Here is a 17,252-nt window from a genome sequence, read left to right as displayed (position 1 = left end):
TTGTCCAGCCAACCCTGGACATGCTGGTTGAACGTAAATGGAAACGAAGAGCATGCTCTTGTTAGTCACTGGCTCAAAGTCTACTTCCTGAGTCCCTGCTGTTGCTTAGGCATGAGGGCACATCAGTGAGCAAAAGCATAAGCAGTCCAGGTGTGCAGAGAGTTGGGAAATAAACAGTTACACAAACGATGTAATGTTGCGGCTGCAACACCTGTGCATGAACGGGACTCACTGTCCCATCAGAGGAGGCTTCAGTGCAGAACCTGGGCCTCTCCCGCACAGGGCTCAGCGTTTGTGAAGGCCTCTACCCTGTACTCTTCAGTTCCCTGAGCAGTGCAGTGAGACCCTGAAGCACTGCTGAGGGGCTTCCCTCTTCTCTCACACCAGTATTTTCACCAAGTCTTTCTGGAGCTATGCGATGTTGACTTCTGTGCTGTGGTTGGGAGGAAGGAGATCTAACATACACTGAGAACTTGTATTACCATGTGCTTGGTGCTGACCTAAGTGTTGTACATGTGTTATCTAATTGAGCTAGAGGGGATTGTTCCATTTTACAGATTAAAAAACTGAGGTTCAGAATAGTTAAATTACTTGCCCAGAATATAACACAGGTAATATGGAACAGAGCTACTGTTCTGTTGTTGGTGTTTTTGACTGCCGTGTTAAGTGTCCATTATTGTGTAAGCAGTGAGTAAGTATGTATTGGTACAAGGGTATTTTTATTGAGAACTAAACTTTCTCTTTTTTTTGCCTCACTGTCATTTACATGTTTTGGTTTATTTTAACTTAGTAGTGTTTTTTGAAATTATATATTGTTTTGAATTAGATATAGTTAAATTATATATTGTCTATTTTGTTTTGAAGCCTGTTGTTCTGTTTTTCAAGTTTGAATGAAGAATTTAGTTAGAACCTTAAAATAGAACTCTAAAATAATTACCATTCACTGAGTGCCTACTGTGTGTCCTGGAGTGTGTGTGTGGGTTGCTGGGACAGCGAGGTCTCAAAGAGGTCCAGTCCCGTCCTGGGAAACACTCGTAATGACCACACTAGTGTGAGAGGTGCGCAGTGGTAGAAGCAGATGAGGGCACAGAGTAGAGCCAGCCGCACTCTCTCAGGACACACAGTGATGGAATGCGGAGGGACAAGAGAAGGCCTCCAAGTTGTTGGAAAGCAGCAGTGGCTTCAGGGGTTCGAAGGCAAAATCCCCTGGCTATTAATTGCTACTTGCTGATGGTTAGCAGCTCGGTATATGTCCAAGCATCGGTTTACTGGGCAGTAGGCTAATGGTATATAGTGTTTAATTTACCAGCTGTGTACTGAAAGGCTTAAAGACAAAGATGGGATGGCAGGAGAAAATGACAAGTTCTTTAATGTTTCAAACTTCCTTGTGTGTTTGCTCCCCAATCTTAGAAACTAAAGAAGGAAGCAAATACACATTTAAGTAGTTCCTAATGATTTGTCTCATTTGTTTGTTTTTTCATCCTTTCCGTTTAAAGTTGAATATTCAGAGGTGTGGTCTCTTAAAAGAACAAGGAAAGAGAAAGGATGTACCTTTCTATTATTCAGGTTCCTGCAAGTAATTATGCTAAGTGATCTTGGGCAGGTTTTCAGTCTTTGAATAGACAGTCCATGGATAGTGCTTGATTGCTATTCGCTCACTGTACTGGATCCTAAGCTCTGGACATCTGAGAAGGGAATGGAAGTTAATCAGATGTGATGGTAAGGAGGTCCTTGAGGAAAATGTATGTACAGTAGACCCCCCCCAATCCTCTGGGGGATATGTTCCAAGACCCCCAGTGGATGCCTGAAACCATGGATAGTACGGAACCCTAGCCCAGGAATGCAGAGGTTGTCTTTCACTTTAACGGAGCACTTCATGGCTTCTCTTTGGCATATCCGAGTTGGCAGCATCACCACTCTTGTTCTTGGAGCCACTACTAAGTAAAGCAAGGGTGGGTTGACACAAGCATTGCAACACCGTGAGAGTCAATAACTGAGCTGGATGGAGTGGGACACACAAGCTTTCATCACACCACTCAGAACAATGTGCAATTTAAAACTCATGAATGGTTTATTTCTAGAGTTTTCCTTTTAATATTTTTGGACTGGGGTTGACCATGGGTAACTGAGACTGCAGGTAAGGGGGAACTACTATACTGGAGTGGATTTGATACTGGTAAGAGTCTGTTCCAGGGGTAGGGCCTGACTCAGGAGTGTGGCAGTAGGAGAGAGTTTGGAAAAGGAAAACAGTCAAGAAGGAGCTTTTGGAGGGTACCAGTGTTTTCTCCTCTTTGAAATAGAAAGGGAAAGATGGTAAGGAAGGATAAAGACATAGAATACTGGTACTGGGTAGCTGGTCTTGCACCTCTGCTTTCACACTGAACTTGGTGAGAGGCTGTGCTGAGGGGGCACAGGGTGAGGCTGGCAGCAAAGCAGTGTGGAGGGTGTGGGGGGGTGAGGTGGAGTCGCCTCTGCGTGAGGTGACTACGGGAAAAGATTGCCGGTTGGCATGGAGGGAGCCCCTGTGGCTGGGTGTTTCCTTGTGAAGTAACTTCTGTCTGTGTGTTTCTCAAGTGCCCATCGACCACTCTGACCTGGTGGCTGACTTGGCATGGAGGGAGCCCCTGTGGCTGGGTGTTTCCTTGTGAAGTAACTTCTGTCTGTGTGTCTCTCAAGTGCCCATCGACCACTCTGACCTGGTGGCTGAACTTCTTAAAGAGCTGTCCAACCACAATGAGCGGGTGGAGGAGCGGAAGGGTGCCCTGCTGGAGCTGCTCAAGATCACGCGGGAAGACAGCCTGGGTGTCTGGGAGGAGCACTTCAAGACCATCCTGCTCCTGCTGCTGGAGACCCTCGGAGACAAAGACGTAGGCGCCAATTCGGCCTTACATTGCCAAATGGGGTCTCAGTGTCCTTTCCTTGCCGGGGTTAGCTGCAGCTTTACCTTCTGGATTGCACTTACTGTTTGTGCCAAAACATTTATTTGTTCATTTTTCACATATTTTCTGAGCACTTATTAGTAAGGCAATGTTTTTTATTAGTGACAGGACTCATCTTGACTTATGTGCAGATTCTGTCTGTAAGTGGATTTGTAGTAGGTGAAGGAAACATGTTCTTGCGTCTCGTTACTTTGACTCAGAATTTCTTAAAACTTCATTAGCGTAGCATGTGTTCTTTTAGGATGCAGTTTATTCCATGGGAGTTTCATTTTTGTTTCATGTGTAATTGAGAAAGAGAAGTCCATTTTTAAAAAGACCCATTAAATGCTGCATTACATGAAATTCCATATTGGTTCACCTACACATACCTTAACAGTTCTTAAATTGGTCAAGTGACAAGTTCCAGAAGCATGACTCTTGTATTATTAACTTTAAAATTAAAAAGCCCTCTTCACCCTGGGACATTTGAATATGACACACTAGGTGTTTGTGACACACCAGGTCTGCAGTCTACACTTGGCACTTAGTAGGGGGAGTAATGTAGTCAAAGTCCTGCCTTCTTCCATCTGTGGGGCTGGTCCCTCATGTGCAGACAGGAATAACTGTTGGGAATTGCCAGAATTAAACTCTAAAAGAAAAAATATCTCTCTCTATATTAGCTCTGTGTAGGCTAGCAAAAACAAAAATACAGTACATGGGGTGAAAAGCTAGAGGGGTAGGATTGAGAGGATTGCCAGGAAGCTAAACACAGTGCATGGTGACAGGCTGTGTCGAGGGTCACAGTGCTGGTGACTAATGGCAGAGGTTGAGGGGAAGGCTGGGTAATGCCACAGAAACTCAGATGCTTTCTGGTACTTAGGATTAATAGTTTGGTTTAGGGATATGTAAAGATAGAAGAATGGTAATAAAAGATCTGTATTAATTTTTCTTAAAGTATTGGCTGGCTCTGTCGGAAAATAAAATGATGTCATATAGAGGGCAGGTGTACATGGTGTATTAGTGTGTGAATTGTACAGATGAGTGACAAAGAATCAGGATGTACTTTCTGGCTCTGTTTGGTGTAAACTCCATTCTCTTTCATTGAGATTAGGAGTCTGTTTGGAATGGCTTTCCTCCAGATGCATGATCGGGACTTAAATAACCTAAGGCCTGTGCAAATCCTGTGATCTCATCACACAGAAGGTCAGAAATAATGACAGGTCTTCAGCTGTCCGTAGAGAGTTACCAGCCATGTTGATGAAATGTTTAAACGCTTTGTACTATCCTTTGGTACATTTTACAGAAGGATAATTTGTATACTGGCACCTCAGGAAATACCAGAATCCCAGATTGATAATGAACTTAGTTGTATCATACCCATTGGGTTTGTAGTGCAAGACTCATTTAAGAAGCCTTTGTTGGGTCCCTCTTAGGTACGGGGTCTTGGGAATGTCACGTAAGACACAGTGTCTGCACTCTTGGAGCTGACTGTCTGGAGAACTGGTGTCAAGTAAACTGTGTGGTCTGCGTAGAGGGATCTGTAAGATGCAGGGAACCCTGAATGGGGCACCTGGCCTTGCTGGGCCCTGCTGGCTGGTGTGTCTAGTTAAGTGCTGTGCATTGTGTGGTGATGTCTTCATTTCTTCTCGTACTGCAGCATTCAATTCGAGCCTTAGCTTTGAGAGTTTTACGGGAAATTTTGAGAAACCAGCCAGCAAGATTTAAAAACTACGCTGAACTGACCATCATGAAGACTCTGGAAGCCCACAAAGACTCCCATAAGGAGGTGAGCCAGCCGTTTGGCAAGGGGTGCTGAACAGACAGGTCTGGGATACAGTTAGGGTGTGGGGAGAGAAGAGTGGGAATCTGCATACAAGCTTTAAAAAAAAGAGTCCCTGCCTTTGAGCTCAGCCCATGTCATAATGAAAAGTTCCCATTGCTGTCATTGTGGCTGCATGGCAGTGCAGTTCTAGGGCCAGTGCCATTTGTTAGGTTCTTGCTTCCTTTCCCTCTGTCCAGTAGGCTTGGCCTGTCCTTGAGGGGTTTCCCATGTCCAGGTGTACCATTACTTGGTAGAAAGGAGGGGTCTGCCACTTCCTTCTGGCAGTCAGCCTCTGGCAGTCTAGTGTGGGAAATGGAGAACAGCTTTGGAATCACAGACATCTAAGTCCTGGAAACAACACTTTCTTGCTCCAGATCCATGGACAAATTATTTCACCTTGTGAGCCTGTTTTCCTTGTTTGTAACATAGAGATGGATATTCTCACAGAGTTCCTCATGATAATTAACGAGATGACCAGGGCTGGTTCTGGCCCACTGCTGGCCAACAGTAGAAACCATGTTGTCTTGGCCTCCCTCCCTCCCCTTCCTTTTCCCCTTCCCCTTCAGTGTGCTTCTCTCTGCAAGATGAGGCTGTGTGGAGGCAGCCCTGCCACACCCCTTCCGCTTGTTCCTGAACATTTAAAATGCTAGCAGACTGTCCCTGTAGCTCCTGGGCACCAGGACCTTGGCTGCCTGTTGGAGAGCAGGCAGAATGTGTCTGTGCCCTGCACACATGCTGCAGACAGTGGACTCATGAAGCACTCAGCCAGTTGTTTGTTGAACTCTTCAGCACTCTGGCTCATCAGTCCTTTGAGTAGCTAGAGGCCTCCAGAGAGTGGGGAAGGTGGCTGGTACTGTCCTAAATAAAAATGATTTCAGTAACACCCTTCAGTAAAAGGCACTGTGGAAAACAGAATCGTGTATTTAGAACTTCAGAAGACTTAACGTAACAAACAGCGGGTTTGACCCCAGAGTGAGGCATAACTCCTTGCTCAGTTCATTTTCTTGGCTCGTGTATGACTCTCTTGTGGGCATGCTCATGGATTGAGGGGATTGCGATTAGAGCAATTCTTGTCTCTAGAAAAAGAATCAGACCCTACATTGTAGTTTTCCTCTTTGGTGGTTGTGTCGCTACTTAAACAGTGACTGGTTTGACCTCCTTAGATCCCCATCACAGTTGTAGCTCAGCAAGGGCAATGGTCTTGTCCTCTGACTGGGCACCTCTCCACCTACTAGTCCTTGCACAGCACAGAGCACATAGGTAGGTAATAGATGTGTTTTCAAACATGTAATTTGTGTTGCTGAAATCTGGTTTGGTTGCCTGATGGTGATACTCTCTCATGTTTGAACATAACACTTTCCGTTTACAGTAACTCATTTTTAAAATGTGAGGACCAAATGAGCTAATATGATCAACATCTTGATTCCTAGGTGAGGAAGGAGGGTCTTAGAGGAACTATATGTATAGCAGTACTGGCAGAATCAAGATGTGAACCAGGTCCTGTGTCTCTTATAAGGGGCACCTGGCCTGTGCTGATTATTTTTTTCTTTTAACCATAATAGCTTCTTCTTAATGAGAATACATAATCAATAAATGAAGTAAAATCAGTGTTCTGTTACATATAGATGATATCAGTTGTTTTCCTGGGGGAAGACATACTTAGAGTGGGGCATTAAGGTGCAAATATAAGCCATCGGCGATGTTTTGGGAGTTACTGACTGTACAGTTGGAAGATGTCTGTCTGTAAAGTGGGCAGCCCTGATCAATAAAATTTTGACAGTGGACCCTAAGAAGTATAGGTTAATGGAATTAGTAATCTATTTGCTTTTTACTATTTTCTTAAGAGACCTTGTTTTTTCCCTTCAAAATGAGAAATTTAGGGGGAAAAGGTCTTAGGTATGCAGTCCCTTAAATTGTTCAAGAGAAAAGGGCAGAAAATATCTCCTGCTTAAAATAAACTTAGCAGCACTGAGTTGACTTGGAATTTCTATAACCTGAGGGTCCCTGTGCTGCTGTCACTGATTACCTGGTAAAGCAGGTGGAGGAGACATTGTATTCTGAGAGGAGTGCCTGTCTTGGCAGGCCTTCCCTACTTTACATACTTTCAAACTCACCTTGACTTGGTGCCCTTGTAGTTTCCTTATGAAACTTCACTCTGTCACTTTGCCAGAAACTAAGTCAGGCACCTGTATATTTAGGTTTTAGGTTTGATTTTTGTCTTTCTTTTTCTTTTCCTTTAAAATTATTCTAGTCTTTCTCTTATATTAACCAATTTGTCTCTATTCCTTGTTTCTGTTTTTTAGAGCAAGAGTTAGCTGCACAGAAAGTTTGTACTGTAGCCATCTTGTTGGCGTATTAACATTGCACATAATATTTCTCTAGTCATTACATTTTCTTATCATTATATTCAGTACGTATGACGCCAAACATTTATTGGAAAAGATCCAAAATGTTTCCGGACCCAGTTACTCTATTAGTGATACAAAGGCATAGTCTATTTCCCTGCCTTATTAGTGCTTCCAAAGTGTGGACATCTCAGAGTGAACTGTCTTGGAACTTCTTTCTCATAAGAAACTAATTGGTTTTATATTTCCAGACAAAAACCAGGCTTCAGCAGGAGATGGGGTGGGGTACGTGAGACCCAGCAGGTTAACCCAAGGCTGCTGTGAGAGACCATGGCATCAAGTGTCCTCCCCTTGCCAGGGGTGACAGTTACCACACCAATATGCACACTATAGCTCTGGCTGTAGAACTGCAGCAGTGCAGGGCAACTTCTTGAAATGCAATTTCTGAAAACTGAAATTTGTCATAAAAAACTATTACAGATGAAGGGTAAGGTAGGACTGATGATAAGATGGCTTATTTTCTCATCCTATAAACAAGGGTCTGCTTTACCAGGTCCTTTTAAAAGGAGGTATGCAGGCAGAACATTTTTCTTATACACTGAAAATGTACCAGATACTAAATTTGTCTCCAACACTATCCATCCTGCGTTAAGGTGTTCTGTAGTAAGCAAGATAGATGGGGGATTTAAATACCAATTTATGTTTTTTATTTTAAAAGTTGCTATTTGTCAGCTTAGACATAATGTTTTCATAGTCCCTATTTGAATAAACAAACCTCTTTCATTATCTAACTCCTTTTTTTCTTTTTAGTAAATAAATGTTGCTATTGAATTTCAGTGCCTCATTAATGAAGTTACTCTTGTTTACAGTAGTGTTAGCATTTAGCAAATGTCTTAAAGAGCTGAGGCCTTTTAAAATCTTGAGCCCCTTTGTTTTTTAAGGTAATTCCATTAATTTGAACTCTTCTCATTTTGGAATGTGTAACCTGTTTGTTGGGGCTGGTTCAGATCACAAGATTTAAGAAGAGAATTGGTACTAAGAATAGGTTCTGGGGTGAATGTAAGGTCTAGTATCTGCTGCTCTCCAGCTCTCCTGTCAGCTCTCAGCATCTTTATAGAACTCTGTATAAACAGGACTGTTGTGAAAATCAAAGTATAATGTTGTGGAAATAGGCTTTTAAAATTGTCATTTGCTACACAAAACTGTTCTCAGACATCCTTGTCTATTTCAGAAGCCCCAATTTCTCAGTAAACAGTTGGTATGCTAATTATAAATCATTTAATACACATCTAATGCAAAAATAGTTGTTGTTCCCAGGCACTGTGTCTTGCATATATAGTACCCACAATGTTGAAGTTCTCAGTAAATGTTCTGTTTAAACTTGAAAGAAGCCCCAACTCTATTTCTTAAAGATATTTCATAACTGAGACTGTTTGATCATTAGACTTAGCTCTTTCTGAACTTTGCCACATTGATGAATATTCAGTTACATTTGCCTATTAAAAGAGGAAAATGTTAGCATCATTTTATGTCACTACACTGGATCACCAAACATCTCTTGCCACACAGAAAAGTCTTGGTGTTTAAGGCATCAGAATCCAGCTTCAGGTGTTTGGGTGGTTTTGCTTGTTTTGGGAATTTTGTTTCTTAGATAAATATAAAAAGACCATTATTATGTCTCCAGGGTTTTTTAAATCATTTCTAGTAAATTTTATATTTTATGACCTCAAGGAATTAAAAGAGCAAAATCAGGCCAAAGTTGTTTTAAAGAGAAAAGAGAACTTCCTGGGATTAGCTGTCTGGCTTCTGCTTCACCCAGCAAGTGTGGTATGTTTTATGCAGTTCTTTTGACAAAAATCGGGGCCAGAGAAAGGCAGTAAGTAGTGTGCTGGAGAAGCATGTTCTCAAGCTGGTGTTGTGTTTCCAATACCAGTTAAAATCAGTAGCTGACCCTATCTTTACCAGACCCACTGTGCTCAGGAATGGCCCTTAGAATCCTCTCAGGGCAGCAGCCTGGGGTGTCCGTGGGTGTGTTTCCAATACCAGTTAAAATCAGTAGCTGACCCTATCTTTACCAGACCCACTGTGCTCTGGAATGGCCCTTAGAATCCTCTCAGGGCAGCAGCCTGGGGTGTCCGTGGATTCTGGAGAACAATACACTGCATGGACGTGGAGAAATTACTGCACCTCTCAGGACCTTGGGTCTTCCTTATCAGTTAGTCCAGAGAGTGTCTCATCCAGCTTCAAGATGATGGAAGTTGCTATTGAGTAACAAACCTAAATCCTCACAGATTCTAAATCTCCAGTGTTCCATGAGCCCAACCTTGGAACATGACCACAAGCCATATTTCCTTTGTTTTTGCTTTTTAATAAAAAGACAAAACCAAAAACCTATATAGCTTGATTGAGAGGTTCCAAGTTGCTGAGCCAGCAGTCTGACGCTAATAGCACAAACTCTGGTAAATATTTTATTTTTGGGGAAGGAGGAGCTGCAGTCTTCAGGGAACTTATGGTTTAGTTAAGGTTAAAGCAAAAAAACCAATGTGTGGTTCAAAGTGAAGTGCACCAGGAGTTTAGAGTGGGCTAGAATAGTCAAGGAAGAGTGCCTGAGGGAGGCAGAATGTGAGCTTGGCTAAGGAGCATGTGGGGAGAGAACTCCAGCTGGGAGCCATGGCAGTGAGGCTGTGGCCATGGCCAAGGGAGGAGGGAGGGAATGAGGGAATGCAGGCTTGGAAGACACACCTGGGTGGAATTTGCTGAAACCAGACTACAGGAGTCCTTGCCCTTTCTGTGACCAGCACGTTCTCCATGTCAAGTGGGGATAAACTTCCCACCTGGGAGCCTTATTGTAAAGTGCCAAGCACAGTTTCTAGTTCTGAATGGCAGTGGTGGCTGCTCCATCTGTTATCCAGGGGTAGGTAGAGTAGTTCCTCCTCACTGATGAACTGACCCTCCTAGGACCCAGATGTGACTTCTGTTAGCCCCTGTAGCTTCAGAAAGGGCTATTGTTTAATGTCAGAGTTTAAAGTTTGAAGATCTGGGTTCACATGCTGCTTTTGCCAGCTCACCGGCTGTGTGACTGTGGACAAGTCACAGTTGCTCTCTGGATGCCCTTGTATGCCCTACCCTGTTGGGCTAACGTCAAAGTCAGGTGAGGCATTGCTGAAAATGGAAGCTGTTGTCCTTCTTATCCTCTCATCCCATTTCAAGTCCATGTTGGTACTCTACTGTAAATCCCAGAATTTATGTCTGTGCCAATGTGGGACGTTGGTCATTTTCCCCTAGTGTACTGGTGGACACTAAAACTGTGCCTATCCAATCTTTGTAGGTTCATTCCAGCAGTTCCCAGAAGGTGGCACCAACATTTTCCTTAGTTTCCAAATGACTGAGGAGCTCAACCCTGGAGACTCCTGCCAAGCGCTCTTTGATTCCAGCCATCGTTGTTTCTGGACGTTTGCTTTTTATTTTTACTCCACCAGTTATTCTGATGTATCTGTGACAGAATCGATCAAACTTTGAACTTAAAACATTCAGCCCAAATTTTGAGAACAACTGTGCTCTGAGAGAAAGAATGCTTATCTTTAAGAAAACATCCATCAGTATTCTGAGTAATGATCCCATTTTTTAAAAAGCTAGACATGAAAATTATGCTTTTCCTAGCTAGACACTATTATTTTACTAACTTTGAGAGGGAAGAATTCTTGTTTCTAACTAGACTGTAGCAAAATCAGCCACAGTTGCAACAGTTTCAATCACTTCAAGGTGGATTGTAATCCAAAAGTCTACTTGATCCTGCTGCCTTTGAATATATGGCCCCCCACCTTTTTTAATCCTTACCATTTCTGTCCACCTTGTCTGCTAAGCAGTATTGTCCTCCTTTCTTTCTGTTGCCCATGTTTACTTTTGCTCTCTGTTTGCTTACATTTATAATCTTTGCTTCTTATGTTACACAGAACACAGGGGCAAAACCTAAAGTTCACCCTGATTCAGGCAGCCCGCCAAAGCCAGAGGCTTGGCATGTGGAAAGAAGTCCAGAACACCGCCCTGCCTTGCCAAAACCAGCGTCTGCCTTGGGAAACTTTCTCTAGCCCCAGTGAGAGAGAGGGCCTCAAACTACCCGTCCTAATGTGCAGCTTCTCACATTTTATTTTCAGGTATTTTTAGGAAACCCTTCCACCCCCATGTTAGATACACTTGAGTAAATGCTTCATGCAGGTAACATCTACAGTTCCTGGAGTTTTATAAAAGAAAGTTCTCCTTGGGTTTGGGTTTCAGCTTAGCAGATCTGAAACAGTGTGTTTTTCCAGCAGCTCACTCTGGGGTAATTCACATGAACATGAATGGTAGTAGGTGGGAGATGGGGAGGAAAGAAGGAAAACCTCATGATTGAGTTCTCACCATGAACCTGGCCAGTTTTGCCTTGTCTCATTAATCCTTGTTGCATCCCTGAGGGATGCCGGGAGGTTTTTAGCTTGCTACTATCAAAACTGAAACATGGCACTGCTGGGACTTGAATCCCATTCTGTCTCCAAAACCCATGTTTTTCCACCCACTGAGCTGCTTCCCACCTCCCAGTGAGATCTTAAACATAGATTTCTGTACATCAGTGTTTTCTAGCTTAGATATACCTAATGAAATCATCCAGTGTTTTTTGATCATTTCATTTTTTTTTCCCCAAGTTTAAAGACTAAGGTCCATAAGTCCCTCAGCTTTCTGACCAGTATGTTACAATATTTGTGTGCAGTAATTTCCTGTAGTAGAAAGCCAGTGGTTTCAGAGCGTGGTGGTCTCATTGCTGGCCCAGCTTAGAAAAGAGAGGGACTGTCCCCTCTTGCATTCTCATCATCTGCTTAGCTGTGTGTAACTCAACCCCATTCATGTACAGCCACACACTTGGCTGTCCCAAGTACACCGTGGACATAGAGTAGTCTTAGGGACCTGTGTGAACTGAGGAGGAAGGAAAACATCTTAGGTAATTCCTTGCCTGATGGAGCTCTTCTAAGAAACGTGCCACCCCTCTTCAAACAACTGATTACTGGGAAAAAAATTAACCTAAAGTCACTTTTTCAAAGAACTAGTCTGTTGCTTTTCCAGGATGTCACCTAGAATAGGACTCTCTGGGCCTTGTACGGTTGATTTCCCCAAAGCCCAAGTTGGTCATTTGTAGGTATCTTGCCTTCTTGTTTTCTGTGCTCACTCCTTATTTAGAAAATGTAACTGCAAGTCAGTGTGGCATGGCCCAGGGGTGGCTTGTCATGGGCATTTTTTAAAATACACAGTATGTGGCATTAGTTTGACAGGTATTTATTGAGTGCCTAGTGTATATGGGACATTGTGCCGGGCACAGGGGATAGAAAGATGGCCGAGATGGGATCTTGCCTTCAGGGAACTTTTAGTTTAGTGAGAGAGAGGGTATCACCACAATGTTTACATGCAGTGTGATACAGTATGCGCATGAGCCTTCCTAGGGGTTCTGTTGAAGTGAGTGAGTCCTGAAGGGTGACTCGGCCCAGCCAGGGGAAGAACACGGGTGAGTAAAGGGACTGGACAGGGCACAGAGGTGGCTGGGCAGGGTGTGGGCTAGGTGAGGGCAGGGCAAGGAAGTGCACCAGACAGGCAAGCAGGAGCCGGGCCTCTCTGAAGAACTTGGGCAGTCATCAGATTAGCATCTTAGAGATGATTGGAGAGGACACGCCCGTCTTGATGTTGGCACTCATCCCCAGGGAAGGAGCTGGCTTACCCGTGTTTCCTGCTCTCAGAACATTTGGTATGGTGGATGGTCCTCTATGGAGACTCATGGGGCAGAGCCCAGGAGCTCCCAGCTTAGCTGCCTTGCCTCTTGTCACACTTCTGCAGCCAGGCTCCTCTTCTGCTGCCATTCCTCCACCAAGACCTAGCTTATAGCCCTCATGTGTATTGTAGCTAGAATGTGCCAGGCTACTTTGTATGTTGTCTCTCTCAATCCAGATAACTGTGAAAGTAGTTCGTTTTAAACCCCCGATTTAGAGTTTAAGAAAATTGAGGCTCAGAACAAGTAACTTCCTTGCCAATGGATTGAACTGAGGTTTAGCTGCTGCAGTGCTTTCAGAGGCTGAGAATGTGCTCATCCAACTCTAGCAGCTGCCTTTCTTGGGGTGAAAGGTTAAAGGTCACGAACACATACCAAGGCCAAATAGCACTCTGCTTTCAGGAGACCTTTGTGGAAAAAGCTGCACTTTGCAGGATGTTGAGTTGGCAGAGAAGAAAAAAATCACAGTGGGGTTCCTTTAAATAGTTTCATTCCCATACATTTGTAAGGTGGAATGAGAGGCCATCAGTGTTGCAACTAAGTTAATACTTTCTGATGAGGGAAGGCCCGCTCACCTATCTCCAGGTGCCGGGGAAGGCCGCGCCTGCTGCCTGGCAGAGGCAGGGGTGGGCTGGCTGTGCACAGCTGAGGGCCCTTGAGTTGGAAGAAGCTCCGCAGAACACCAGAGAAGCCTCCTTCAGACATCGGTTCTACTTCCCATCCCTCACCAGCCTTCTCTTGTCTCATCCTGGCAGACTGCAGGAAGCCCATCAGGTGGTAGTCCCTTCCTGGGCCTCTGCACCCTCACCCTGCCCCATACCTCAAGAGTACAGCCCGCTCCTTCTCACCTCTGTGGCTTGAGCTTGGTTGGTGCTGGGTGAACACACACATGCACGCGCACACACATGCACGCACACACACACACAGCACAAACAGAAATCATGACGAGAGATGTGAGGAAATAACAACCAAGGCTTCTAGGTTTTTAAAAATCTTCCAAGCTGCTTGAGAATAGGACATGACTTCTAAAACAAGATTACCTCTCTATAGTGCTCTGTGCTCTAGCCTGACCTTTCACGTACATAGTAAGCCAGACAAATCTTAGGTGTTCTCGACACCTGTCTTCTGACATGTACACAGTATTTACTCTCGAACTTTGCTGTTCCAGGTCTCCATTTTGGCTCTCGAAGGGATTAATACAGAATAGGCCCCACAGGTGTGTGTGTCGTGTCCACTAGAGTGTGGGCCAGGTGGTGCCGGGAGCAGTGATCTTATTTCATGAAACTTCTAGCCTTTGGTCAGTACCACAGGGAGATAGCCGGCCCTCCCAGGGAAAGTTCAGAAGGCCTCCAGCAAGAAAGAAAGGTGATTTTCAGAATTCAGGGAGGTAGGGCTTCTTTGAACAGAGACATCTCAGGCAGACAGGAGGATGAAGTTCAGTTCATCAGTAAGTACTACACCCCTCGTGAATGCCCATCCTTGCTGGGTAGTAAACAAATGTTCTAGTTCCCACCTGTTCGGTAAGAAGAAACATATGAAAATGTCACCAAGAATACAAAGCAGTCTACATGTAGTGCCATGTTAGTGTCACAGCACAAGAAACCGGAGTTGAGAGGAAAGCATCATCAGTCTGATGGTCAGGGAGGGGCAGTGGCACATGTGTCAGCCAGATTTGAGGGACAATGAGTTTTCTAGTTCAGCAGAGGGGAGTTTATGAAAACAGTGGGAGATAAGCAGGAACAATAATGATTGTTATAATGACTGTAGTAACATTAGCTAACACCACGGAGCACCCACTCTCTGCAGGCGGTGGATCCAGTTCAGGAAGGTGTGCGAGAGGCTGCCGGCTTCTCAAGTGCAGCACCTGTCACCTCTCACCTGGAACCAGGCCTGGACTGCTGACTCCCTGGCCTCAAAAAGATGGTTCAAGTAGATCTTTATGAAGGCAGTTTCATTGCTAGGATGGTTAATATAATTTTTCATTCTAAAAAGAATAAAGAGGAAAATAGAGTTACCCATAATCTCACTACCCTGATATGAGGACTGTTAACCTTTTATACGTTCTTCCAAGTTTTTTATAGTGATAAGTGCCAGATGTTGGGCATGAGTAGCCACAGCCTGTATAGAGCTTCACAGTAAAAAAACCACCATTAGCAGCGGGGCCAGCCCTCGGTGTATCATTGGTTCCCTTTGCCCTTCGCCAGAGCAGAGCCGATGCAGGGATGGGAGTTACACTCCCCACATGAGCCCTATTCACAAGGCACTGTAGCCCCAGGCAGAAGGTAAGGCTGCGTCTGGTCTGGAGCCATGCTGGGGATCCCTGAGGTCTGCCCCGCCTGGGGGGCTGGGGGTCAGTGCCTCAGTCAGGTCCACAAAATGACCCAAAGCAGCACATGTGGACTCCAAGCCTATGTCTGTGCCTGTCCACCATAGGGCTCTGATGGCCTCTCTGTGGGCCCCTCCCATGTTCTCTGGCTCATGTGGACTGACTACTCCACCCCTTCTCCATGCCCACGACTGGAAGTAGCTTTCCAGATGTTCCATGTGCTGTTTTCATTGGTCAGTCTTCACCTAAATCACAAGGGCCATGGTGATGAAGCCTTGGGCTGGTAGCCTTTGTCTTGTTGAGCAAAGATAGAACTGAGTTATTTTGAGTAGCAGAACACAACGCAGAGAGGAGTCTGGGTGGAGTGACTTGTCCGGGGCTGGCGGAAGAAAAGGATTAGATTTTCATTGTGCTTTGTAAGTACATACTCGTTTATAGCCTGGTATCTTTGTTTATATATCATTTATATAACATATGTGCCGTTAACTGTAGTATCATCTACTGAGTGTCTTCTGTATCTTGACTTTGTGAGATGTCCCCATTTTACAGGTGAAGAGGTGGGGCTTTAGCTCTTGGCAGTGGTGTGGCTGGGACTTGCTTCCAGCACTCTCAGCCTGAGGCCCAGGCTCTTTCTACCACACCTTCTGCTGTGCCCTTTCTTCTTCGCTGGCTTTTTCATTTAGCTTCTGTCTTTATTACAGCAGGGTCTTCTGTTGCCCTCCAGAGGTCACAGGCTGCTCCTTTGGCCATGAGCCAGTCGTTTCACGTACTTCCTTAAAAGTGCAAGGTGAGGGGGTATCATGAGCACAGAATCCTAGAAAAGCAACTCTGCACAGGAGACTTCTCAGGAAAACACTTTCAGAGGCTTCTCCCTGAGCATTCCTGACTGCTTTGCAACCAGGCCCTTCCCAGGAAACCTCAGTATTGCAGTCACTCTGATTTCCTTTCAGGCTTCTCTCCAGTTATTCCACCTGTGGATGTCCCATGAGCCATTGGAAAGCATTTATATTTTCAGGTCCTAATCTTCCAGGACAGAGATTCTCAAAATTTAGAGCACATGAGAGTTGCCCAAGTGCTTATCAGCACAGCTTGCTGGGCACCACCTTCAGTCACGGTCCAGCTGTAGGCAGCAGGCCTGGGGGCAGGCCTGAGAAGTTGAGTTTCCAACAAGTTTCCAGGGATCTGTCGCTGCCAGGGGGACCATGCTTGGGAAACCACTCTTCTGAAGTTTTGCCCAGAATCCTCCATACCTGCCATTCCACATCCCCCACTTCCCTTTAAAATCAGCCTCCAAAGCCCTTTGCTTTTACTTTCTTAATGGTGTTAGCCAGAAGAAGTGATGGCTGCCGTCTGACATTAAGTGAGGTCATTGTCATTTGGCCCCTGAAATGAGGCAGAAGTGGTGTTTGGTCTTTCTCCTTGTGTGGCACGTAGAGCTCATTCTTTGGGGGAACCGGCCATTTCAGGTGGTGAGAGCTGCCGAGGAGGCCGCGTCCACACTGGCCAGTTCCATCCACCCGGAGCAGTGCATCAAAGTGCTCTGCCCCATCATCCAGACGGCCGACTACCCCATCAACCTCGCTGCCATCAAGATGCAGACCAAAGTCGTTGAGAGGATCGCCAAGGAGTCCTTGCTGCAGCTCCTTGCTGACATCATCCCAGGCTTGCTGCAGGTAGGCCCCTCATGGTAGCAGAGCAGCTGCTGGTCTTCGTGGGGCTGAGGCTGGCAATGGTGGCTGCTTAACCTAAAGTAATGTGGCGGTTTTGCACACCTCTTGCACTGACAGGGGCAGATAGAAAAGATGAGATGATGACCCACGTGTTGGGACGTGTGAAGCTCTGTGGCAGGGACATGTCCCAGCCTTCTCTGCTGTCTTCTGGTCTACTCTCTTCTGAATGCAACAGGAAGACTTTCCTGGCAGCTAGAACTGTGGCTCACAGAGCAAACTTTCTGTTGACTATAAACATATTTAGATTTTTTTTTTTTTGGTTTATTTCTTCAACAAAGACTTATTCTTTATTTCTTGCACACCTCCTGGCAGGATGGGCAATG

The 17,252-nt window shown here is 45.0% G+C and overlaps 1 protein-coding gene across 19 annotated transcripts in view; it reads left to right on the top strand.

Moving 5' to 3' along the window:
* CLASP1 (cytoplasmic linker associated protein 1) overlaps positions 1–17,252 on the top strand; it is a 142,347-nt gene that overhangs the window by 113,766 nt on the left and 11,329 nt on the right. For all 19 annotated transcript variants that reach the window (XM_008579299.1, XM_008579295.1, XM_008579298.1 and 16 more), the window contains 3 exons: positions 2,677–2,867; positions 4,576–4,704; positions 16,666–16,872. In XM_008579299.1, the coding sequence (XP_008577521.1) occupies positions 2,677–2,867; positions 4,576–4,704; positions 16,666–16,872 (527 nt within the window). The remainder of the gene's footprint in view (positions 1–2,676; positions 2,868–4,575; positions 4,705–16,665; positions 16,873–17,252) is intronic.

Source organism: Galeopterus variegatus, unplaced genomic scaffold (genome assembly GCF_000696425.1).
Source record: "Galeopterus variegatus unplaced genomic scaffold, G_variegatus-3.0.2 Scaffold1851, whole genome shotgun sequence".
NCBI lineage: Eukaryota > Metazoa > Chordata > Mammalia > Dermoptera > Cynocephalidae > Galeopterus > Galeopterus variegatus.
Note: the sequence above shows the minus strand (reverse complement) of the source record. Positions and strands in the feature narration are given on the sequence as shown.